The 24,544-nt window shown below is 37.7% G+C and overlaps 1 protein-coding gene across 1 annotated transcript; it reads right to left on the bottom strand.

Annotated features, from left to right (window-relative positions):
- Positions 1 to 6,453: 6,453 nt before the first annotated feature.
- Positions 6,454 to 23,178, bottom strand: RGS21 (regulator of G protein signaling 21). Its single transcript, XM_040985191.1, has 4 exons — positions 23,104 to 23,178; positions 18,761 to 18,837; positions 15,286 to 15,452; positions 6,454 to 6,657 (listed from the first exon to the last, which is right to left on the bottom strand). The coding sequence occupies exons 1-4, from the start codon at positions 23,112 to 23,114 to the stop codon at positions 6,454 to 6,456; spliced, it is 459 nt and encodes a 152-aa protein (XP_040841125.1). The 5' UTR covers positions 23,115 to 23,178.
- Positions 23,179 to 24,544: the final 1,366 nt, after the last annotated feature.

Raw genomic sequence — 24,544 nt, 5'->3', positions numbered from 1 at the left:
AGTTCCCTAAAATAGGAGTCACATGTTAAGTCTTTCTTGGTGTAAACATTGTTGAAGTCCGTGTGTAGTTTCTCTGTAATACATATTTTTAAATGTATTTCTGAGGATTCCTTTGCTTTTGGACTCCAAATATTTTTGCACTGAAACCAATTTATCATTTAATTTCATTTTCCATAAGCTTTTTTATGTCTCCTCATAATATGTGAACAGATAAAATCAGTAGAGATTGAGATTTAATTCAATGAAAAGAGATTTAATTCAGCATCTTGAATGCTTTGAGAAGATTCAACAAAGAGGAATTGCTCAGTAATTGCTTTGCCAAAGGTTGGTGTGTTTGGCCACGCCCAGTCCTCTGTTTCAAATCGCTTGTTTGATAACACCCGTGTTCGTGTGTAAGGCTCCTTGCTTAAACATGGAAACCTTTCTCCTCAGGGCTCAGCAATGTTCTGGATGCTCACTACCTGTGTGATGTCATAGTGACGGGGTAGCTGGATTTTGTTCTTAGGTCAGTGTTGGGTTAGTTGAGGTTAGCTGTGGTTAAATGTCCTCTTCCTGGGACATGTTTCTCAATCTCATCAGTGTAGGGATCCAGGTGTGCAAGGCATTTTGAAGGCAGAGGGGAAGGTTTACTGTGTGCTCTAAGTCATCTGAATACTGGTCCTGCAACTAGAAGAGACTGCACCTCTGGGGGAAAATTGGAAGAATTCTTTCATTCAGGTTGTTCACGTTTTATTTGCTTCTAAGAAACTGGATTGTGAATTTAACATGTTTGCTGTGAGTATGATGTCAAAAAGACAAAGCTGACAAAACTTAAAACAAAAGAACAGATTTATCCTTAGGGAAAATATCTGACGTTTGGTACCAGCATTTCTGTGTTTTTGATCCCCACCTTGAACGACCCTGGCCCTGGGAGACGGGACGATCCACAGAATGAGAAGTGTGACTGCTGTCATGGCACCTACTTGGTGACTTTTCCTTGGCTTAGCTCTTATGAGTTCCATCGTTTCTGTCTTAATAGGAAACTGACATCTTCAGCAGCTCCCATTGAGCTTTTGAGGGATATTAATGTGTTTTGCTGAAGGACCATGGCCTAAAGCCATCCGAGTTCCTCCTTACAGATACCAGAGAAATCCATCAAATTAATGGATTACTAAATATAAAAATGGATAGCGATTGTAATTGTGCTACATGATCAGAATCCTGATAAAGTTGCCTGAATGGTCCCTTCACCCAGGTGAGCAGAGTGAAGGGCAGTGACAGTAGGCACAGTGGCATTGTAAACAGAAAATCTGAAGAACCGAACAGATTCAACCAAGTGGAGCTTAAGGCGTAGCGGACCAGGGCATGTAAATTCTGGAATGGTTTCACCACACATCTGTACTATTTTAAATATTATTGAAATGTGGACTAGCATGCAGATAAAAACGGCTGTGACTGAAGTAAGCAGGAATATATTAAAGCATTTTTAAAGATTTACTCATTTTCATTTGAAAGGCAGAATTACAGAGAGGGGAGAGACACACAGGGCAAGAAAGGACTTGTACTTGCTGGTTCATTTCCTAAGTGGCTGCAGCGGCTGGAGCTGAGCTGATCCAAAGCCAGGAGCCTCCTCTGGGTCTCCCACATGAGCGTGGGGACCCAAGGACTTGAGACATACTCTGCTTGGCCAGACCATAAGCAAAGAAGGGGGCTGGATTTGAAGCAGAGCACCTGGGACATGAGCCAGTGACTATACAGGATGTGGCACCCTGGGAAGAGGCCTAAGCTATCATGCCACAGCACACTGGTCCTAAATGATTTTCTGCGCTGGACTAAGAAGTGTGAAAATTATCTTGAACATAATAGTTGACCACATGAAACTTAGGTGAAAGGGTAACTTTTGAGATTTCTAGTACAGAAAGCTCTTTTGGGCCCTTTATGCGGCGTGAATCACAGTGTGGTATGCCTGGCCCAGACGGAGTCCGCAATGAAAGATTGTTAGAAAGCAGAGAAGTGACGAGACTCTAACTTCAGACATGGCTGTGTTGATGGAAATAAGCGAGAGAGTAGTAACATCTAACACTTACAGAAGAACACGAAGGGGAAATAATAAAACAGGTTGGATTTATTCTTGGTTTTACTTTAGATATTTATTTGAGAGGTATAGATAGAGGGAAGTTGTATGCCTGGAAGAGAGAAAAGAGAGAGAGAGAATGAATTTGAGAATTATCTTGCACACATTGATTCTCTTCCCATAGGTCTACAATCACGCAGTAGCTGGAGCTAGATTGTGTGGGAGCTAGAAGCTGGGAATTCAACCCAGGCTTCCCACATGGTTGGTGTGGACGTAGTTAATTCAGACAAACTCACTGCCTCCCAGTATCGGCAGGAGCAGAGCTGGGAATAAAACTCAGACCCTGTGAGATGCAGTGTGGGTGTTGTAATCTTCATTCCTGTGCTAAATGCTCATATTTGTGTTCATATTTCTTTTCTTTTTTAAGATTTTATTTTATATTTTATTTTATTATTTTATTTTTTTATTTTAGCTTGAAAAGGCAGAGGGACACCCAATGAACAAAGAGAGAGGAACCTTTCATCTAGTAGTTAATTGTCCAGATGACCAAGGATCTGCAGCTGGCACCAGGCAGGGACCTGGAGCTCTGCCTGAGCCTGCCCTCTGCTTGCAGGAACTTGAGCACTTGAGCCACCATCTACTGCCCCCAGACACACCAGCAGGGAGCCTTGCCCTGGAATCAGAGTGAACAGCAGCAGGAATTTGCAGCTTAACTTGTTGTGTTATTATGTCAGCCCCAGGTCCATTCATTTTGTAAAACTGATTTTACATTCCGAATCTTTCTCCTTTTCTGTCTTATGGTTTTCCTTATTTGACTTAAGAGGTAGAGACACGCAGAGAACTCTCAGAAAGCCCACCGTGGTTGCGGCCGAGCATGTGGCGCCTCCATGGGACGGGTCCGAACTCTGAATGTGTAAAACGTGGAGGGTCCGGGTCCTAACTCACTGCCCAAGTCCAGCTTAGGGCCCGGCGCACTCTGGGCAGTGTGGATTAAATGACTGTGTGGTTGTGGGACCAATCAGATGCACATTGCATGGAACTGAGACAGTTTAGTAAGGATTGTGTGGATGGAACTCCAGATAGAACTTTTACATGGGAAAATAATGTATGAGGAGAAATGTTAATGAAACCGGATTGTCTTTTTTTGCTTTGTTTTTTCACTCCCTCCCTGCTTCCTCCCCACCCACTCCCCCATGGTTCTTTCTAGAATAGTGGACTTGAACTTTTCTTGAAATTCCACCCTGTCAAAATTATACCCATGGGCTGCTGGGATTCTGAGAGCCGAGATGTTCGGAAGCTTTGTTAGAAAGCATGGGGAGAGAAACGGAAGACATTGTTCTCTGGTTTTATTAAGCAACAGGAACTCCCAGCAGGAACATTCCTGATGACAAAGTCACTGCTAAAGGAGGAAAACTAGAGAGAGGAGCCCGAAAGGGACATAGTCACAGACCGAGAATGACTTCCAGTGCGCAGGCACAGTAAAGGTTTGGGAACGCAAGCTTCAGATCATGTTTGAAATGCCTAACATTTTACACTCTTATAGTATCAGTATCAGAAAATATAATCACAAGATTTGATTACATTTGGTGGCTGGAAAAATACATTTTTCTAGGCAAATGCAAGAAGCTGTATTTGTGTAAGCTAGCTAAAATTATGTCAAAAATCTACCATTTCTCTCTGTGCTGTGGGGTGGTACGTGTAAGTGCCGTGAGAACTGGCACCAAGTGAGGAACCATGCATTTTGGAGAAGTGTTTTCATCTGAAGGTCATTTCTACTCTGATATTTTCTAATTAATATTTTAGCCCTTGGGTTTTAATGAAAACATTTCACGTCTTAAACGTGGTGAAAACATTTTTAGGAAAGATATTACAAAGCCGTGAAAGTTTTTGTTTCAGTAATTTTAATGTTATTTACTTGTTGTAAATTATTCTTTTGATTTAAAAAATTTCATCCAAAAACATTTATCAGTGAAAATCGATGAAATAAAATAACATAAGGAGCCATAAACACAATTGCATGTTAAAGATGTAAACCTGGCATTTTACTGAAAATCCTTACTATGAAGAATTCAAAATTGCTTTCTTTTCTATTTTAGTAAATCAGAAAACTCATTGTCACTTGGGTGTGGTGTGGGCTGAGCAAGTTGTGGGTTGGGGTGTGGGCTGAGCGTGCTCTGAGGTGGGGTGTGAGCTGAGCGTGTTCTGGGGTGGGGTGTGGGCTGAGCGTGCTCTGAGGTGGGGTGTGAGCTGACCGTGTTCTCGAGTGGGGTGTGGGCTGAGCGTGCTCTGAGGTGGGGTGTGAGCTGACCGTGTTCTCGAGTGGGGTGTGGGCTGAACGCGTTCTGGGGTAGGTGTGGGCTGAGGGCGTTCTCGAGTGGGGTGTGGGCTGAGCTTGTTCTGGGATGGGGTGTGGGCTGAGTGCGTTCTGGGGTGGGATGTGGGCTGAGCTTGTTCTGGGATGGGGTGTGGGCTGAGTGCGTTCTGGGGTGGGATGTGGGCTGAACGCATTCTGGGATGGGGTGTGGGCTGAACGCGTTCTGGGGTAGGTGTGGGCTGAGGGCGTTCTCGAGTGGGGTGTGGAGTGAGTGCTTTCTGGTGTGGAGTGTGGGCTGAGTGCGTTCTGCTTTCGGGGGTCTTTTGCTGAGATGCTATTGCAGACTATCTCCCAGCCAGTTTGCAGCAACACACCTGACAGCTGCTGTATGGTTAGGCACTGCCAAGCGCCTGCTGCTTCTACGCGGTGAAGATATGATCTGTAGCTTCCTTTATTTACATCATTAGTGAAACTTCTAGGCGCATTCATAGCACAGGCATTCTGCCTCCATGATAATGGGAAAGAAAGGGGACAGTTCAAATATCTGATGATAGGAAATATGCTGGGGCATTTAATTGTAGGAATTCAGAGTCCAGACTCCTGGCACAGTTCTAAACTTAGGAAGTGACTCCACTACCTCTGTCAGAACAAAGATCCTGCTCCGTGGTCAACTTACTAGGTGTGTCATCTTAGCAATGAATACATTTTCTGTTTTTCTTCATTCATGTCTTAAGAGGCTGGAGGTGTGTGAGTTTATAAATGTTAGAATTCCTTTTAACTGAAACATCTACTTCAGCTGGGAGTAGCTTAAATTATTTATTTCACTTAGGAACCAAATTAACACTGGGACTGTCAATAAATGAGAAGTACACAGCTTCTCTCTGCTACACACATTTTGAGATTCACTAAGTACGTCATAGCCAGTTTGTGTCACGCCTCCGCCATCCTTCAGAGAACTTGCAAATGTACAGGAATCTCATTTGCATCTCCTTACATGTTTATTTTTCATGGTGAAGAGGAGATGAAGTTTTGTCTATCAAATGTATAATTTGTTAAAACGTGAAATAAAGCATGCCATCTTCTTGCAATCTTTCATTGCCAAGCAATACAAAAGAAAAGTATTCATGTAAGATAAATAAATATGGGCAAATAAAACAAAAGCGTAACAAATGTGTTGACCATGGGCTGTCATATTGACATCAAAATTTTAATTCAGATGAAAAATAATGATAGTAACATGACAACTCTAATGCGTTTGCACATTTTTCAAGACTTTTAACAAGTTCCAGTACTGAATCAGTGAACTGACACCCAGCTGCACCAGTGAGTAGATGACACCACCATGCTTGCCTGTTTTATGGAATAGTCACTACTCTGCAACACATTCGACCAGGAACTGGCCATGCTTGTTATTTCCAGTTTCTTGTATTTTCACACTATTACAAGAAACTTAGCATTTATACATTCAGAATCTTTTCTGTACATAAACCTTTGTGATGCAAGTTACTATCAACTGATGTATCTGGAAAAATTTTGGTCCATATTGCTATGAGACACACATGCACATGTGTATACAGTCTTGCAATTAAAACAATTTGAGACTCATAGTAGTTTGTGTAAGCATTGCGAACCATCGTAGTTTGGGGAAACATCACATTTTTGGTGATAATTAAAAAGAAACAGTTGGATGCACTAACTGGAAGGTTGCGTGTTGGTTTAAAATTTCCGATTTTAAAGAAGTGAGATTTTGAATAATGCCAACAATATTTAAAATCATGTTCAAAATGCTAAACAGTCTCACACTCTGCAACATGAGAATATATTGTTTCTTGAATTGACAAAAATACCCACTTATGGTTTAGAAATGTGTTGTATCTCTATAAAATGCCTCTTTTAAATGCTGGACAAGATGAGTACGTTGTAGAAAAAAAAGACTTAAGTATTCAGACCTGATATTTAAAAAGTGCACTCCTCTGTGTGATCACAGAATGTTCTCGAAGCACTCAAACATACTGCATTTTGTTTATGTACCTAAGAGGGTGTAGGGTCGAAGTGTAGTGACTCATTACTCTATCATTGATCTTTGTCACAAGAAAGGGAGCCACTTTTTATGTTTTCCAACCTGTTCGCTATTTACCAGTTTCTTATAAATCTCTGACTTGAGAAACCGAGGAAAAGAATCCTTGGCCATGAGGCTGTAGATTAATTTCTGAGCCTCATCAAAGCATTTGAGAGTCGGTTCAGCAATATTTTTTGAGATGAGGTCCCTGGTACTGAAGTCAATGTTAATCTGTGGAAAATAAAGTTGCATATCATTAGATCATTCAATCAAAGAGCACACAGTTTATTCAGCTGGCAGATACACATATTGTTTGAATTCCTTTCTAAACACGAAACAAATCTGATGCAAAACAAGAGAAAGGTCATGCGTTGGTTTTCTGGGATGCAGAACACATGCCTGAGTTCATTATTTTTCATAACATGAGAAGGATTGCACTGGGGTAAAAAAACAAGGTAAAAGCCTACTTTGGGATTTAAATTGACAAGTAGAAAAGCCGACATGATACTTTATGATTTTACATTTCTTCTCCCACTTGTATTTTTGTTCCAGTACTTGGACTTGAATATCTGAAATGTGCTTTCCGATGGGAAGAGCTGTAACGAATCTCCAAGGCTGAACTTTGCCCATTCCCATTCTTTACATTTCCTATTTTTTTAATCTCCAGGACATTGCATTTTGTTGTCTTTACCAAAACTTACCTAACTAAACCTCTCTTCCGGACCCCTGTATTTCCTACAGGATGTCTGTTTGTCTATCTAGTTATCTTTTGTTTTTTGTTCTTTACCATAGCCACACATAGGTACTCCCGGCAGGTTAATGAAGATCTATTACACTTTAGCATAACTAGAAATAGGTAAAATTCTCTAAGCTTTCTTGTGGAGAAACTTGCTCAATTCTATATGCTTTCCAGGAGATATTCTGAGAAGCAGAAAATTTCACTTTTAAGACTTCTAACCTAAGCCATTCCTGAAATACTCTAAGAGTTTTTAACTTTAAAACCAAAGGTAGATACTCTGTCAGTCTTACTCATATTATTTTTCAGCATTACAGATAGCTACTAAATAATAGACAATCCATAAGTAATTATTGAGTAGAAGTAAAATGTCTGCCGGAATTTGAAATCTAATAACAAAGAAGACTATAAATGACATTTTTTTTTTTTGCTGGACTGAATTCAAGTTTAACTGTGGACTGATAGAATTGCAAGAAAACCCCTCCTCAATAACTTGTAGTTTGGAGCAAGTTTTGTAATTTCATGTTTACTTCTGGTGGGGTAACGGAAAACAGTAGTAGTACCTATCTTGAAATGCTCTTTAAGAATTACACAAGAAACATCAAAGTATTGCAGTGTTATTATAGAAAGATGAAAAGGACAAAGAAAAAAATTCAAATGGAAAAGAGTTGTCAGAAGTTCACTCTGTTTGCTCACAATTATTTTATTTCTTTAGGGATTTCAGGTACTCACTGATTACAGAACATATGTATTTGTTATTCCTTTTGTTCCAGAGCAGGTGCTGGAACTGAAAAAAAGGCCTCAAAGCCTGGGGTTGACTGTTCCTCTTTTTAGAGAAAGATGGTGCAAGGCTGACTGGAGGATCCTTAACATTTATGAGCTTCTGCACCTTCCAGCTGTAGATAGTTTATGAATTAGCAGTAAAAGCCCATGACAAGTGCGGAGTTCTAATGCAAGGACGAATTTGTTAGCCTCCAGAGACCTGCTGTGTTCAGACAGCTGGAGTGTGCGTGGTCAAAAGGGCTGAGGTTGGAGGAGGACATCCAGATCATGTCCTCAAGAGCTTCGTCCTGTGATAGGAAGTGCTGAAGGGTGTGAGGCTGGGGAGTTGTATCATACCTCCTGTGGTGAGCCAAGCATCTTGTCTCCCTGGTAGCGGGAATCAACAGCTGTCAGTGTTATGAATGCTATTCAGGTCTTATAATGGTTTTAAAGTTATTATGTGTTATGGACATATGAGGATATCTATGCTGCCTATTTCTCCATTCATCTATATTGTTGATTTTTTTTAAACTTATATATTGGAAAGTCAGAATTACAGACAGAGAAGAGATGGGGGGTGGATATTGTCCATTGACTGGTTGGTTCAGTGCCCAAAGAGCTGCAAGGGCTAGAGTTGCCTTCAGAAACCAAGAACCAGGAGCTTCACTTGTGGCTCCCATATGGGTACAGAAACGTAAGCTCTTGGTATGTCTTCTACTGCTTTCCTAGATATATTTTCAGGGACTTAGATCAAGAATAGAGTAGCTGGAACTCGAAACAGAGCCCATATAGGCTTATTCTGCTATGTCGCAACATAAACCCTTAGTATTATTGATTGTTCAATAGTGTCATGCATGATTTGTTGCAATGTTGTATCTCCCCGAATGGTGAGTGTAGCTACATAACCTTTGTAGTAACTCATCATGGGAATTTATATTGAGAATAGCTCCAAGGTCTGCCTACTGAACAGTGTGCCCTGCTGCTGCTATTAATGTAGACAGAATGACCCCTTGCAATGACCTCTTTGTTTGCATTTGAAGGTCCATAGCTCTGATTACGACATGTATGGACTTTACATTGTGATCTAAACACATTCCTTCTTGTTCCACTGAACTCAACTTTTTTTTTTATAACTTCCTTGTGTTCTTCCAACTCTGACCATTCTTCTTGCCATCTTAGCTTGACTAATGATCATTTCTGTTCACCTAAGTCTTTCACTATTGTTTGTGCTTATGACTAAACTCAAATAACATCTATCACCTGAAGTTTACTTGTGAAATTTTTTTTCTTATGGCCTCTCAGAGAATTTTGTGTTTACATTTTATGCATGCCTCACTAAGTCTTGCATAGAGTGAGGCCTTAACAAGTAGATGTTGTCTAACTCAAGCGAGTATGTGATTGCATAAATGCTTTAAATCATACTTAGCTTTTAAAGCATAATAGTTCAGAATAATGGTAATATTGCTATTAAAATATAGCAAGTTTATATTTTGAATTGTCACTTATTTTTCTGATTTCCTATTTTCTTGCCAAGGAAATGTCAGCATCAGCTGTGGATAGCTGAGTGATGAGCAGAATTACTGTTCCTGGGAGATTGTCAGTTGACTGATGATGTGTCTTGGCAATTCAGTGACAGAACATGACACCCGCATGTGTATATCATCTCATCATTTTTCTCCAAGTTCTTCAAGCTAGAAACAGGAATCATCGCTGACACCTCTTTTTGGCATCATCTCTTACTGTGTACATCTGTGTCTGTATACATAAAATTTTTATTTTTTCTGTAATTTCACAGTGTTCTTTTTAAATTCTCACTCTTCATCAAATTAAGCATTTGTAACAAATCTTCCCTACATATCTACATTTTTTTCTTTATACTACCTTACTTCCTAAAATCCCTTGATCCCCTAAAGTATATCCTTTGCAATTTTTCCATCTTCTTTATGATTTTGCTTAAGTTGAATTTTTTCCAATAAACTTTCATTGACCACAGAAGGAAAGTCACTATAACTCTCTTATCATTATGTCTTTGATGAAAAAAAATCTTAAGAAATTTGATTTCCTAAACTGATTTAGACAAAAAGCTTCTTCTAATATGATGTAGGCGATCTGACGTTCAGGAAGGTAGATTTGTCATCACAAAGGGAATTCAGTAGTTCGCAAAAAGCACGCACTTGGCTTGTCTTGCATTTCTCCAGCTAATCCCTCAATGCTAAACAACAGGCTTGAATACCGTAGTTTGTACCATGTCTTTTTACTAGTAACTTTTTCTTCTCCCACAGCAAAATATTTTAAGGAATGGTATGCATTTTTAACTGTAACTTAGTTACTTTTATAAATAGTAGTGCTTGGGACTAGTACTGTTGTGTCACAACAGATTAATTTGCCCCTAGAATATTGGTGTCCAGTATGAGCACCGATTTGAGTCCCCGTTGCTTCTGATCTGACTCCTTGATAATGTACCTGGAGAAGCAATGCAAGACGGCTCAAGTGCTTGGGTTCTTGCCATCAACATTGTAGATTTGTATGGATCTGTAGGGTCCTGGCTGAAACCAAGTCCTGATTTGGGTGGCTATTGTGGCCATTTCAAGAATGAACCAGTAGGTGAAAAATTCTCTCCTTCTCTCTCTCTCTCTCTCTATCTCTTTCACACACACACACACACACACACACACAAACACACACATTCACACCCACTCTCACTTTCACTCTTTCTGTCTCTCCCTCAGTCCTTGTAACTCTGGCCTTCAAATACATAAATCTTAAAAAAAAATACTGGTTCTGCTGATTTATTCTGCTGATTTTTGGCTGCTGCAAGCTAAGTGTATCAAATATGGGACTATGTGATGGATTCCCATTTTGGGGGGTAGGAGTAGAAAAGGCAAATACATCTGAAAACCCATTTTTGTTTTACCCATTTCTGGAATTTATTAGAAGTATTTATTTTGTAGATGCTTAGGACTATGGTAAGAACTGAAGATATAAAGATGATTATGATACAAGTCAATCTAGAAGACATGTTTTGTAAAAGCATTGCAAATAAAGCGGCTGCTTTGGGAAGGAATAGCTGCACGAATGGGAATTTAACTGGTGTTTGAAGTATTATTGTAAGTATGAAGTATTTAAGAAGAGATTTGTACATGGAAGCATAAACAGGAAGATACTCAGAAGGTTTGAGGACGAGAAAGGCAAAGGTTGAGAGGAAAGCTTTTGGAGGTACCAGATCATGTGGGACAATCTAGGGTTCTGTTAAGGATTTTTAAAAACCTATCCCAAAGAGAAGTTTTCAAATAAGGGATTAAGGTAAATGCATGCTTTTTATAAACGTGTCACTGGCTTCCACATAGAATAATAGCTGGGATGGATAAACGGAGTGAGATCAGAAAACCACACACAAGAACAGGTGGACAAGTGGTAGTAGATCAGATGGGTAATGTCTTGGGGAATCAAAGAAGTGCAAAAACTTACAAGATTTTTCAGAATGGATCTTGATAATAAATCACAATGGTGTGGGAAAATATGAATTATTTAAAAGAAATATTCTAAAGAATGACGGGGAGTGTGATGTGTTAGATATGGAAAACAAGGTGCAGAAGAGTTACAGGATGACTTTTTTTGTGGAAAATTGATTAAAAGATAGGTTTATTTTTATGGAAAAGTAATTTTAAGTCCATGAACAGGTTTTCATAATGCCCATTTCCATGACCTTTTTTGAAACTTCCGAATGAAACTTAAATATACCTTGACAATATGATACTAGATATTCCAGCATTTCCTATTCCTACAATGCCATGAATCACTTAAATAGCAGAATGTTGGATTTGTGGTTATTGCCAAGGGACTGTACAATTGTAATAAGATGGGGGGAAATGATGGGGAGGGGGAGTAAGTGAAGAGAGAGTAAGGGGAGGTATGTGTGACGGGATCCCTAAACTTATATAATCATACCATGGAAAATAATAATAACAAGAACTACACAAGAAAACCCCAAAAGTGTTGGAAATGAAACTGCCTTTGATGAAGGAACTTTCACTTGGAAAAAGAAGAAAAGAAAGTCTCTCTTGAATGCCAGCTGTCTGCTCTCATTTAGTGTTCGTGGGGTTCTGTGGGATTGTGAGCACAAGCAGCTGAGGGAGGAGGAGACCTAGTTCTAGAAACCAATTAAAGTTGTTTCCATTAAGAGGAAGTCATAAATTTTGTTATATTCTCCCTAGAAGTCAATTTTGGTGATGTATGGGAACAGGTTACAAGAGGCTTCCCTTTCATCCTAAACTCGTCTGAAATTTCAGTAACAACAGCAGAAAATGAAAAATATTAGGAAGTACATGAAGAGGGTCTTTGGAAAGTTTATGGAAATTCATCTTTGCAAGCATTTTGAAGTACACCTGTGTGCATATACATGTATGTGTATGTGTGTCTCCCTTTAAGTAATCGCTCCCTGCTGGGTGGGAGTTTGTGTGTGAACTATGCATCAACCTTGACGTTTATCTCAAATGTGAGTTTTGCTTGGGGTCTACAAGATGTTTCCTGGATACATTTCTACCTTCACAGATATTGAGCTGCCATAGATTGGAAATGCAGTCTGTCGGGAAGTGACCCCTCGGAAGGGCAGACTTCCCAGCCCCGTGATTCAAGGCACTCGGGGCAGCTTGCGAGTCACAGGACAGCGCAGACCTGCCCAGCATCTCAGACTGTTAGGTTCAGAGCCCAGGCTGCGCAGTGTAGGAAAGCAAAGTGAGTTCTATTATTTACTGAGATGAATAGACATTTCTTTGTTTGTATGAATATTCTTACTTCAAGGTCTTTGAGGAATACAATATTTTATTTGGTTAGTTTTGAGAACGCTGTGAATTATCTTAGATTTCTGACATCTCTCCACTGCCAGTCTCATAAAAAAAACACACGGAAAGTTGTCTTATGAAATGGCAGTTGAGATGTCATCACAACCACTTAGAAACTTTTAAACCCTGTCATTTTTGAAAAGGCCTTGGCAGAGCTGACACTGACAAGAATGCTTTATATTCAAAGGACTGATTCTGAATCATTTTCAGAGCAGCCATTTGGAAATGACTTTATCATAATGCTCTAGCATATTTTAATGCCCACTTGATTTGGTTAACTGAAAGTTTTGGAAAAACCAAAGAGGGGAAAAAAAAATAAACAAGCTTGTGGGGGGTTGAAGAAGTTGGGAGAGGGAAGAGTGTGTTAGAATGCTGTCTATGAAATGTATGAAGTTTGTTCTCTTTAAATAAAATAACCCAAGTTATGCAAGTCAAAAGCCTTTGTTTATATCAACAGTGTTAAATTATTTTAACAGAAAAAAATACATTTTACAGCATACTTGTTGGCTCTTTTGTGACCCCATGTTGTGCTTTTATACCTTTACATAATTTGAATCAAAAGTTTTTTACTCTGTTCTCATATTCAAATTGGACAGGCTTTCCTCATTTAGAATGTATAGTGTAGCAAGAGACAGTCATTATGCAAAGAGTGTGTGTATACATAAGAAAAACACTTTACTAAAAAAAAATGGAGCCCCATCTTAGACCTCAGTCACAACAGAGTGTAGAAATTACCATTCAAATTAAAGCCATCTCTGATCATTTTTTGTTACCTAATTCAATTTAATCATTTGTGACAACTCTGATATTACTTCAAACTTTTGGTATCATTAAAAGTGAACAAATATACTGAAATATGTTCTCAAGGGTGGCTATTAAAATTGAGAACACCGGGTTTTGTAGCATTTAAAATAAATCTATCACTCCCAAACCAGCATTCTCTGTTAGCATTGGTTTTGGAGACTGAAATAGATGGTACAAGTCGGGAGATAGTACTAACACTTTAAATTGGGCATGAAAAAACGCAGAAAAAATAGACTTTAAAACCATCTTGGTTAATTAGACAAGAAGTCAAAGCAAAGATGGAGGCGAACAGAGCCCAGATGCTTCTGCCGTGTCTGTGGTGCTAACGGAGATGACACATGCAAAATCCCAACGTGCACAGGCTGCTGGAAATAGATGTGCAGAAGCTGAAGCTGCTGGCAGGGCTGAAAGGGAGTCAGGCACACTGCTTTCCTACAGTGACCACAACCTGCCGAGTTAAGGTGAGTGTAAGTGGCACAAGGCAATGCTGTAAGGTGCAGAATGCCTTAGCCTTGTGTCTTTAAGCTCAAGTGCACCTATCAGTCTCTGAAGACCAAATCGATCGTGCAGCTGTATAGAAGAAATGCTGTATTTTGTCAGAAGGATTGCTGACTTTCTTTCCCTTCTAATGCCATGTTGGAATCTGGATTTCCTAGTCTAGGAAACCATACAAATGAGACTATTAAAAGAGAAATAAAGCTTTTGGTAGAAAAGGACTGCATTTCATCTAGTTCTCTTTGTCTCCATACATACCACCATCTTTTTCTTATCACAAATCCTAATGTTCAATTAGAAATTATACTAATTGTTAGTGTTAGGGATATTGATATACCACCTCCACAGAACGTGACTTCTGGAAGTGGTTCATGTTTGGCGTTGGTAGATTAACATAATTTCCTGTTGCCTTGTTACTTTTGCATTCGAAGTCCTGGCTCATATATTCAGCAAGAACTCCAATGCAGTTTTAAAATACAAATTGTTTAAACTTTACAGTTGAATCTGAAAGAGAATGTAGGAATATCATGGTTTTGGTTCAATAAATTAAATTATATTTTTCAGGTATAAAATGCTTTAAAGAGACTTTTCATATTATTCCTAGCTGCGTCTCTGTAAAGTCCTTTGTGTTTTCATGATTTTAAGGCAACACAGTTAGATACAGATCATATCACCCAGTGCTAAGACTTTGGCACACTTTTATAATCAAAGTAATGACGCTAACCAAAACCTTCCATGCCATAAAGTGAACTACTAATATGTTAAAAATGAAAAATTTATCCTGCTAGTTGGAAAGTGTTTTTTTCTTCTCATACATTTGGTTTTTTTTTCTTTAAAAAAATACAAAGAAATCTATCCTACATTTTCCTTGCTTAATTCCATAGTGAGTCAAAGCAAAAACAAAGAAAATTCACTGGAAATCTAACAGCATTTTGAGGTAGAATTTCTCTTGGTTTCATTTTAAAGCTGTTTTAATTGTGACATTAAATACAATTTACTAAAGCCTACATCTAGTGCCAAGAAAAAAAAAACATACTGGTCATATGTTGCCCATGATAGGTATTAAAGATATTTAGTAAATCAGTGAAAGAAATCAATATCAGGAATGTCTGAAGGAGCCTACCTCTAAAGGATGTGGGTAAGGGCCAGTTAGTTGACCCCCAGGCCTCCTCATCGGGGTAGGTACCACAGCAGGAGAGGCTTCAAGCATGGTTCACTCACCTCTTTAGGAGCGTCGGCTTTAATGAATTCAGAATAGATCATCCTGGCTTTGGAAGCAATTTTTTCTGCACTTTCAGTTTTCTTGAAGTCTTCACAGGCAAGCCAGAACTCAACGTTTTCTTCACTAAATTCTGATTTTAGAAATGTTCGAAAAGCATCTAGACCAGCTACAAAATATAGTTGAAAAACTTCTTTATCTCATAGAGCAGCAAGATGTCCCAAATGAGTATGTTGTATAGTGGGAATATTTATTGAGTATCCAGTGGAAATATTTATCATCTTTGTGACTGTAACAACTTTTTCTTTCAGTTTCTAACTTTATAAAACCTCACTGGGTCATTAATCATTCACATCCAATATAAGTATTTGCAAAATTAACTCCATTACCAGGACAACCTATACTTTTTCTTTCTATATTTGAAAATTCTTGGCATTGTGTTACTTCTTTGGGAAGTCCCTTGACTGTCCTTTTTTGACTCATTGCCCTGAACTCAGGTTGAATTTGTAGTGTTATGATGACTTTGGGGTATGAGTGTGTTTGTTGCTAAGAATTGGAGAGCAAAACAACTTATTATTACTGAACAGTCAAACTACATTGGTTGGAGATTAAAGCAGAGGAGGACGGGCTGGCATGATTGTTTTGGGGTGGATATGTTGGCCACTTTTAGTGTTTAAACCAGAAAAGTTACAGTAAAATGTTCCTCTTGTTTGTGAGGATATTGCGATTTTAATTCCACAGGCAAATAAGTAGGCTTTTCCTCAGCACCTCCCCTTCTCTGTGGAAGCTGTGTGTGGTGTTTTCCTCTCACTCCTGGCAGTTCAGAAACTTTAGACCAGGGAATGCAAATGAATCCACTTCCTTCTGGGAACATTTCCTTTGTATTTTTAAAAATTTAGTAACCACATGCAGAACTTGTCATCTGCGATCCTAAAGTTGCCTTGTCTCTTCCTCTTTCTGCCATTCATATTTACCCATTATTCTTTGCTTCTGTAGATATTTGGGCTTATGGCCAACAGTTTCGATCCTTCCTTCTCTACTTTGTTCATCAGAGTGGGTCTTGAAGTATTTTCTTTTGTATACCCCACGATTATTGAGAAGATCGTTCTTGTTTTTTTATGATTGAGTATGTGAGAGTATTCCTCTAGATTAGGGAGTTGATGATCAGATTTTCTCTGTTGACCAAACTATGCCTGTGCTTGGTGCTCACCTTGCTCACAGCTCGAGTTCTGCAGGCAATATCTGTTTGCCTCTCTGTGAGGAGGGAAACCCATCAGCAGATTTGCCATTCAGAGATTTGCCTTCCAAAACAGTGGTGGTTTTCTCCTACAGCTGGCCCTTTGCATGCGCTTGGAGCAGCTCTCCCTGTGTGCAAGCTGAAGTCATCCTTTCAGTTCAAAAGTAGAGAAGAAATGAATGTATAGAAAATCACAGGGTAGGGAAAAGAGACAGTATAAAAGTTATGTATAAGGAGCTTAAATCCATTTATAGGCGACAGTAGAACTGCTTGAAAACACTGGACTTAAGCTTGATTAACATATTTTACTATATGCAATAGAGTTGATCTAACAAGTCATTGCAAAAGGCTATCAGGTAGCAATTAAAATTCTCAGTAGAACTATTGGAGAAGATGGATGTCATTAATATGTGAACTCTGTATAAAAATTGAATTCACTGCACATCTCTTGAATTTAAAAATACATCCAAAGGAGTTTCTGCTACACAAGTTTAAGTTATAAAAGTTCTGTTAGCTGCAGTTAATTAAACATTCTCCTGAACATGGTCCAAACAATAACACATCTGAGATGCCTAAGTGGAATCTATGTGAAGATCTGTTTTATACAGAGGATAGCATATACTTTAGTAATAGTGGAAGAATAGCGTAGCTCCATGCCTGCGATGTTTTGTATGTGTAGTTATCCATGTGCAGGCTTCCCCTTGTGAGGATTGTCTAATGCATTCTAGAGAGATGGAAAGCTACAGATCAGGAAGCAGTTACTGTTTCCCTGTCTGTTAAATGAAGGGCTGTTCTTTCCTCCTTCCATCACTGATTTAGAACAGAAAGGGTAAAAAATAAACAACTTAAAAACTGGGGTTGCTTTATCTAATCTTGGCCCAAATTTTATTGGTCTACTTTTCTATACTATATGCATAATTTGAGTGTTCTATTTACAATCTCATGTGTTTAAAATCATTCACTGAGAGCACTCTCCATGGGTAGACTTAGTACTGTTAGATACAGCAGAGGATGCCAATGGAATAAACAACAGGGATGGAAACTGCACTAATTACTATGCCCGGTACATGCAAAGTAAACCCCAAAAAAAAACCAAAACCAAAAAACAAAAAACAAATAATTTGGCAAATTGTCTGGCAGTTTAAAGCATCAAAAAACATGTGTGGTATTGTTATTTCTCCAGTATTGCAAAAAAGAAAAACTAAACAGCTGTTGAGATCAGTCTGTGACTTTTCTATTTTGCGTGTGTATGGGATATACAATCCCAGGAGTCATGCATATGGAAGAATTTACCTTCATCTCAACAACCCCCTTCTGGTCTACCTTGTTGTAAAGAGCTCTTCTAGTTGATTGCCTGCCAAGTCATAACCAACAGGGTTGCTTTACAAAGCTATTAACACATCTAATCTGTCCCATCACTTATGCATTCAGGGGCAAAATACCACCCAAAATTGAGGAAGAAGACAATTACATATACTTGATGTGTTTAATATTTATCCTTAGATATATCCTGGCAGTTACATGAATGATTTTATGTTCATGTTCATGTTCAGGAATTAGCCCATATAAGAATAACAAAGCCAGAGAATATAAAAGCTTATTTCAATTAACTAAAGTCTATACATCCATAAAAAACTCTGAAAACATTTTCTAGTTTAATAACATCTTAAAATTTTTTATTTTTTGAAACTCTATCCATTTGGCATAGGAATAATTTCATTAGTTAAAAAGGAATGGTTTGTATCAAAGACAATGAGTTTTATTTACAATTGGAAGAATGACCTTATCGAGGTTTCCTATTAAATATAAATATTTTTACGTGTATATATTATACATTAAAGCAATGTGCATTTCAATATGTATTTGTACTTACTTTGAGTGAGAGCAATTTAATAGAAATTAGTGTAAAATATTTGTTTTTATTTTAGTCTACAGGACATGTAAAACAAGTGGTTTGCTTAAACTCTTTTTCATCCTACTTCTATCAAAGGCAGTCATGATAGGCATGAGGCGATACTGAGTCTAAGGAAACAGAGAACATCAGACTAACTGGAAGTTTGGCTTCTTTGACTATATGGAATTATTCTTAAGTGTGTTACATTTAGGCTTTGGGACTTTATACACTTCTGTGACTGTTAGGAATAATACAATAGCTCAGGTATTCACACTCATGACTTGTTTCTTAGATTTTGGGAATTTAACTGGTTATACTTAAAAATTCGATTGCAGTTGAATCTTACCTTGATTGGCTAAGAGAGTGTCCATATTTTCAGACCAGGCCATTGATTCTGTGGTTGGCGACCTGTAGAAACAGCATCTACCCTTGACAGTAGCATTGTGATCTTTTTCTTTCATAACTTATAGCAATATCTGAGTTATGTCTATTTGCTAAATTATATCATTTAAAACAATTTTATGCCATTCATCAAACAGTAAAATGCTAGCAAAAAATATATAAAGCTTTTGCAGCCTATAGTTATACCACCATGAAGTGAGATGCAATTTGATATCACCAAGTTATTTATTGATTCAACAGCCCACATTGTTGGTAATGTTTGCAAACTCTAAAAAGAAAAAAGGCACAAAATGTACTTGTTCTGTGGAGCAACAGTGAGTTTTTTTAAAGCTGTGAACATATTGATAACCTATGTGATAATAATGCTTTGGCTTTTTCTTGCATAATTAATATAATGATGATAAATGAACTATTCTCAAACTATTTAATGTGCATGCATCTCAAAAAAGTTTGAAAAAAGGTTCAAGCATTTTTAACATGTGCTGATTTTGATAGTATTTTAAGAGCTATTTGCCCTATTCAAACTGCAATGTTAGTCCTTCTTAGACTGGTATATTTATGTTCTGAAGTGATTTCCATAAATCCAGGATTCTGTCCAGAGTAATAAATTTTCTAAAGCAGCCACATATTCATGGACTTCTATCTGAAAAAGGCATACTTTTGTGAATGTGGTGTTGAAATGATAAATCAGACTTAAGATAGAAACTTTGAGATGCAAATATATCACACATTCTTCCCCTTTATAAGCACAGATCATGATGATCTATATAAAGTATTATTTGATAAGCAAAAATGTGTTGGTCTCTGTGGCTGTTACATGCAAATAACTTAATTATGGGAAATATTGGTCTAATTTAAGATTAAAATCATTGGTAATAAAATAGAGATAGTCTCATACATTATCATTCTTGCAGCATTTTATATTTTCATACCAAAGTAACTAAAATATAATACAGTGAGTGGTCTTTCTGCTTTCATATTCTATAATTTTTGTAGTTTGCTGCAGTTTTCTTTTTAATTAAAATTTATTTTAAAAGTCTGAGAAATAGGTAGAAGGTCAGAGACAGAACAGAAAGAGAGAGATCAAATCCTCAAACCCATTCAAAACCTGGAACTAGGTCTGGCTGATGACGCAGAGCATGTGTTCAGCTTGGTCTCTGTTTTGACTGTCAGGGACCCAATCTTGTGAGCAATCAGGTGCTGTTGATGCCTGTTAACGGAAAACTGGAGTCGAAGCCAGAGTGGGAATCCAATCCAGGGACTTGAATCTGGGATGCAAGGAACTCCAGTGATACTTTAACTGCTGCAAATGAGCTCCGTTATAACTTTTTCTTAAGTTTGTTATGATTGATAATACTTCCTAAATGACAATACTTGCTCTCACAAGTGTCCAGGAAATGTCTTTGTGACCGGGAATTCATTTAGTTACTTTCCATTTTTTAAAATTTTCTTTCTCCTGTTCTGGTCAACTGACTTTTTGTCTCTCCCCTGACTTACTATGTCTTGGGGAACACAAGATGGTCTGTGAAGTCATTTTGAAGCAGTAGCTTTTCACTCAAATGGAGAGTTAAATATATTTCAGTTGTTCACTTTCCAACTTTCAGTCCTAGATTAATTTTTAATAGATTTTGTGCATTTTATAGTCTTTACTTGAATAAGCTTGTTCCTATTTCAAATCACCCAAATATTAGGCCTGTGAGGAAATTTAAAATTATATTATCACATAGAGTACAGGCTTTAAGAATATTTGTAGGCTGAGAATTGCTGGTTTGGTTATTCTAACTAGAAATCACTTAGCTAATAAATGTAGTGGAGAGAAACTTGGCTACACAGTGCACCTGTTTTGAGTGAGGAGGGGCCATCCAGGGAAAATCCTGAGAGACCAAATCTGGGGAGATTGATTCAAGGGTGAACATTTGCTCCCCATTTGTAAGCTATCTGATGAGACAAGTACATGTTCCTCTGTAGCACTGAGAACAGTGTATATCAAAATATTTGATGAATTTGTTAACAACCAACTTCCAGGATGGTCAAACCTACAATAACGGCAAGTGTTTGAATCATCAGTGGAATAGGCCAATGGTTTTCAGGAAGAGTATTGAAGCTAAATTGCGTTAACTTTATAGACCCCAGTTGTTCTGGGGAAGGGGACAAGGAGGAAATGGCATGAAAGCATGACTGGTTGAGCACCAGCCTGAGATGGAACTCATCCTTAACCCAGAACTGTGTGGGCCAGGGGGATGGGCAGCGTCCACTCTGGAAGGGTCAGAGCAAGTCCAGGCCTTCAGCAAGCGCTGAGAGCAACAACAACCCCCCTAAAAATTGGGTATAAGAGCTGGAATAGAGTCAACAATTAAAGAAAATCCTAATGTTTTGTTTTTCAGAAAGATCACAGTGTGATTATAGATGTTGCTTTGATTTTCAGGATACTATAGACAATAGAATTGGAGACAGTAGTATATTCTAGAATTACACTAATCAGGATGTTGCATTACCATAAAGGGAAAAGTTGCCTTCAGCCTTCTCAAGGAGTACGCATCCCAGTACGGGGTAATGTCTACAGTGCTCTTAGCTCACTATTTCTAACTTGTTTATCACGAGAAGCTTCCATTCTGACAATCTGACCTGTCTAACTGTTGGAAGCAATGCAGCTTTTTTTTTCCTTTTTAGCAATTAGGTAACATTTAACCATATTAGGGAATAGTACTAGTTCATTGCCATTCGAATTATGAAATTTTGAGTATCTTACATATTTCTGGAACAGCAAATATTTGGTATTTAGGAATAAATTGAGAGACTGTTTATAATAGCACTAACATATGTAACAATTTTTGAAGATTATAATGCATACCACATTGTTCCAAGTATACTTTATGTCATTTATTCTTGAAAATAACAAATCTGGTGTTTTTCCTGTACTGGTAATGAGGCTCAGAAATGCTAATTATTGGTGCAACATCCCAAACAGAATTCATAGAATTGTTTGCTCATAACCCAAACTCCTTCACATCTCACACTAAATAGGTAGATGAATACATTATATTATATATCATATTAGTTTTATGTTATTATTTGTATTTTATTACATTATAGCTAGTACTTTATTTGCATTTGGAAAATATCTAGAATATATTGATATTTCTGCAACAGTGTTTAAAAGCAGATGTTTAGTCTCAGTAATAATTTATGTTAATTGGTTTCCCAATAGAAAGTTTACAGAAGCCAGTCTTAAACTTTATACATTGTCAGCTCTAAGTAAACTATTTCTCATGTAAGATCCCAATGAGTAGGATGGCTTAGTATTTTTCAATGCAACCTTATACATTTCAAAAAAGAAAACTCCCAAGGGAAAAGAAGGTGGCTGATTTCAATTTCATGGACTTAGTTAACTATCATAGGATGTGTGTTGCCTTAATTAAATGGACAGTGTAACACTCTGTTTTTTTTTTTTTTTCTTTTTCTTCAGTTTTACTTATAACTTCAACAGAAGCTTTGTCAGCACTTCTTATCTCTGTGCGTCTTTATTGATTGTAAAATAGTGGTGCCTAATTAGGGTAACGGTGGATGTTGTGATTTGCCATGAAAATTCACTGTGTATCTGGAGCCAAAATTACACTTAGTATTTCATGGGGTTTGGCTGATTGCCTTGCTATTTTCTTCATTATGCCAGTGCCACCCAGGCCAGCAGTATTCATATTGTGTGTCCAGAGAAGAGCCACGCCAGATGGGAGCTGTGTGAAAGTGACTGGTTATGTTGCTAATAATGCCAGCTAGAACCAGTTGTATTGCATTAAAAAATGTGGGCTCCAACAACTTAGCTGTTCACACTCAATTAGCAGTGTGCTGGAGAATGGAAAATTCAGGCAAGGCATCCATGTGCCCAGGGAGGAGACAGCTGGTTCCTTACCCAGCATTAAATATACATGTACAAGTTTTTTTCAATAAACATTATTATAATTAATAGTTTTTATAAGAATCATATATATCTTATCTCTAGCTTATTTTGTAATTTTAAATTAACCAACACATAATGAAAACATGAAAGTTTTTTCTTCACTTTTATCTCATGTTTATAATAAATTAACTGCAAAATAATCCACACATTGCTGACATATTTTAGGAAAGAAAAGGGAATCAATAGAGAAAGGAAAATAAGTAAATCAGGAAGAAAGACAATAATCAACATATTTATCATAAATGAAGGAAACAAAACATCTAGAGGCATGAAGACTCAAGTTTTCATTTGTACATCTTCTGAGATAAAAATAGCTTTAAACAGCAACTCACTTCACTGGCATTTCTCGTTGCACTGTCTGACTGTCACAGATGGTGCCGACTTTCTCTCTCTGACTGATCTTCAAGCTGAAGGTAATGTGACAGTAGGAACATTACAATTAGTATGCAAATACCTATTCCCTCTTACAATTGTCATTCTTTAAACCATGCTATTTTCAGCATTTCGTATTTTGTTGTTAACTTTTCACAGGTCAAATAATTCTAAGTAACCAATAATTGTGCCATTTCTCCAACTTTATGGCCTGATGCAAATAAATTCCATTTGAAGGTTTAGTGTCTACATTTTCATACATCCACTTACAAGACATCTATTTCATGTAACTTTAAATATATTAGATATGTACCCACACACGTAGTAAAATATATGCCACAGTATATGTATACATTTGACATCCAAACTCCAACCTTTGCTTGTCCAAAACATTGTGTTGTTCCCTCTGTCCTTTGACTCCCAGAAAGTCTGAGGAAGGCTCCATTGTTAATATATTTATTTTAACCAACTGTGCATATTTAAATATTGGAACATTTTTATTTATGAACTAAAATACTCTAGAATGAACATCACACTTTGAAATTTATACAATTTTTATGGCTTAGTGATGTTTTATTCCTTGAAGAAGAAAAATATGTCACAGCTGTTTTTGGAAGTGTATCTTTATGTAACGCTGATGTTTAAAGTAATATGCTAATGTATCTTTCAAAATAAAGGGCATACATTGGTGTTTCAACAAACCCATTGTATCCCCATGGTTTGTCTAGCTTTGATCTCCGTGTAATACTGTTGTTCTGAGTACTAAAATTCTTCCAGTATATATTTGTGGCCATCTGTGTAGCTGAGCCACCCTTGAAAGAATAAGTTTGTTTTTCCCTGCTTAGCCCTGAAGTGCTGCCTGCCTAGCTTGTCCAGGGAGTGGTGACTGACACCAGTAGAGATGATGTAAAAAGTCAGTGTGTCCTGGTTAACTCCATTCATCCCATCCATTCAAGCTCCACTAAGAAACGTTATCTTCTTTAAAAACGAAATCATTAACTGTATTTTGTTTCCTGGGGCGGGGGGGGGGGGGCGGGGAGGTGCTGCCGCTTTAGTAACTGCATAATGCATGCTGAAAGTAAATGCAGTTCTTTGTGGCTAAATGGGCACAACTGGAAACTATAATGCTAAGGGAAATGAGCGAATCCCAAAAGATTAGATACCACATGTTTGCCTTGATTTAACCTGTAATTTTTTGTTTGGTTGTTTGTTATTTTTTGAACCTGTCATTGATACTGTCTCAACCCAGAGGTTTCGAAGAATGGAACTTGCATTATTTTTAACATATTGTTTACCCAATACTATGTCAATTAATTCCATAGTGTTGTATATTGATACTGAGGCCTTGTTGGGGCTTTTAACTGACCGGATCTTTACTCTGTTAGACCTATCTTCAGACCA

Source organism: Ochotona curzoniae, unplaced genomic scaffold (genome assembly GCF_017591425.1).
Source record: "Ochotona curzoniae isolate NIBS_2020 unplaced genomic scaffold, NIBS_Ocur_1.0 contig_430, whole genome shotgun sequence".
Classification (NCBI taxonomy): Eukaryota; Metazoa; Chordata; class Mammalia; order Lagomorpha; family Ochotonidae; genus Ochotona; species Ochotona curzoniae.
This window is presented reverse-complemented; position numbering and strand designations above follow the sequence as displayed.

Excerpts from the sequence above, each read along its gene's own strand:
- RGS21 (XM_040985191.1), bottom strand. Across the intron at positions 15,453-18,760 it reads CACTCTCTTAGCCAATCAAG|CTGGTCTAGATGCTTTTCGA; the intron begins GTAAGATTCAAC and ends TATATTTTGTAG. Across the intron at positions 6,658-15,285 it reads AAGCCGACGCTCCTAAAGAG|ATTAACATTGACTTCAGTAC; the intron begins GTGAGTGAACCA and ends TATTTTCCACAG.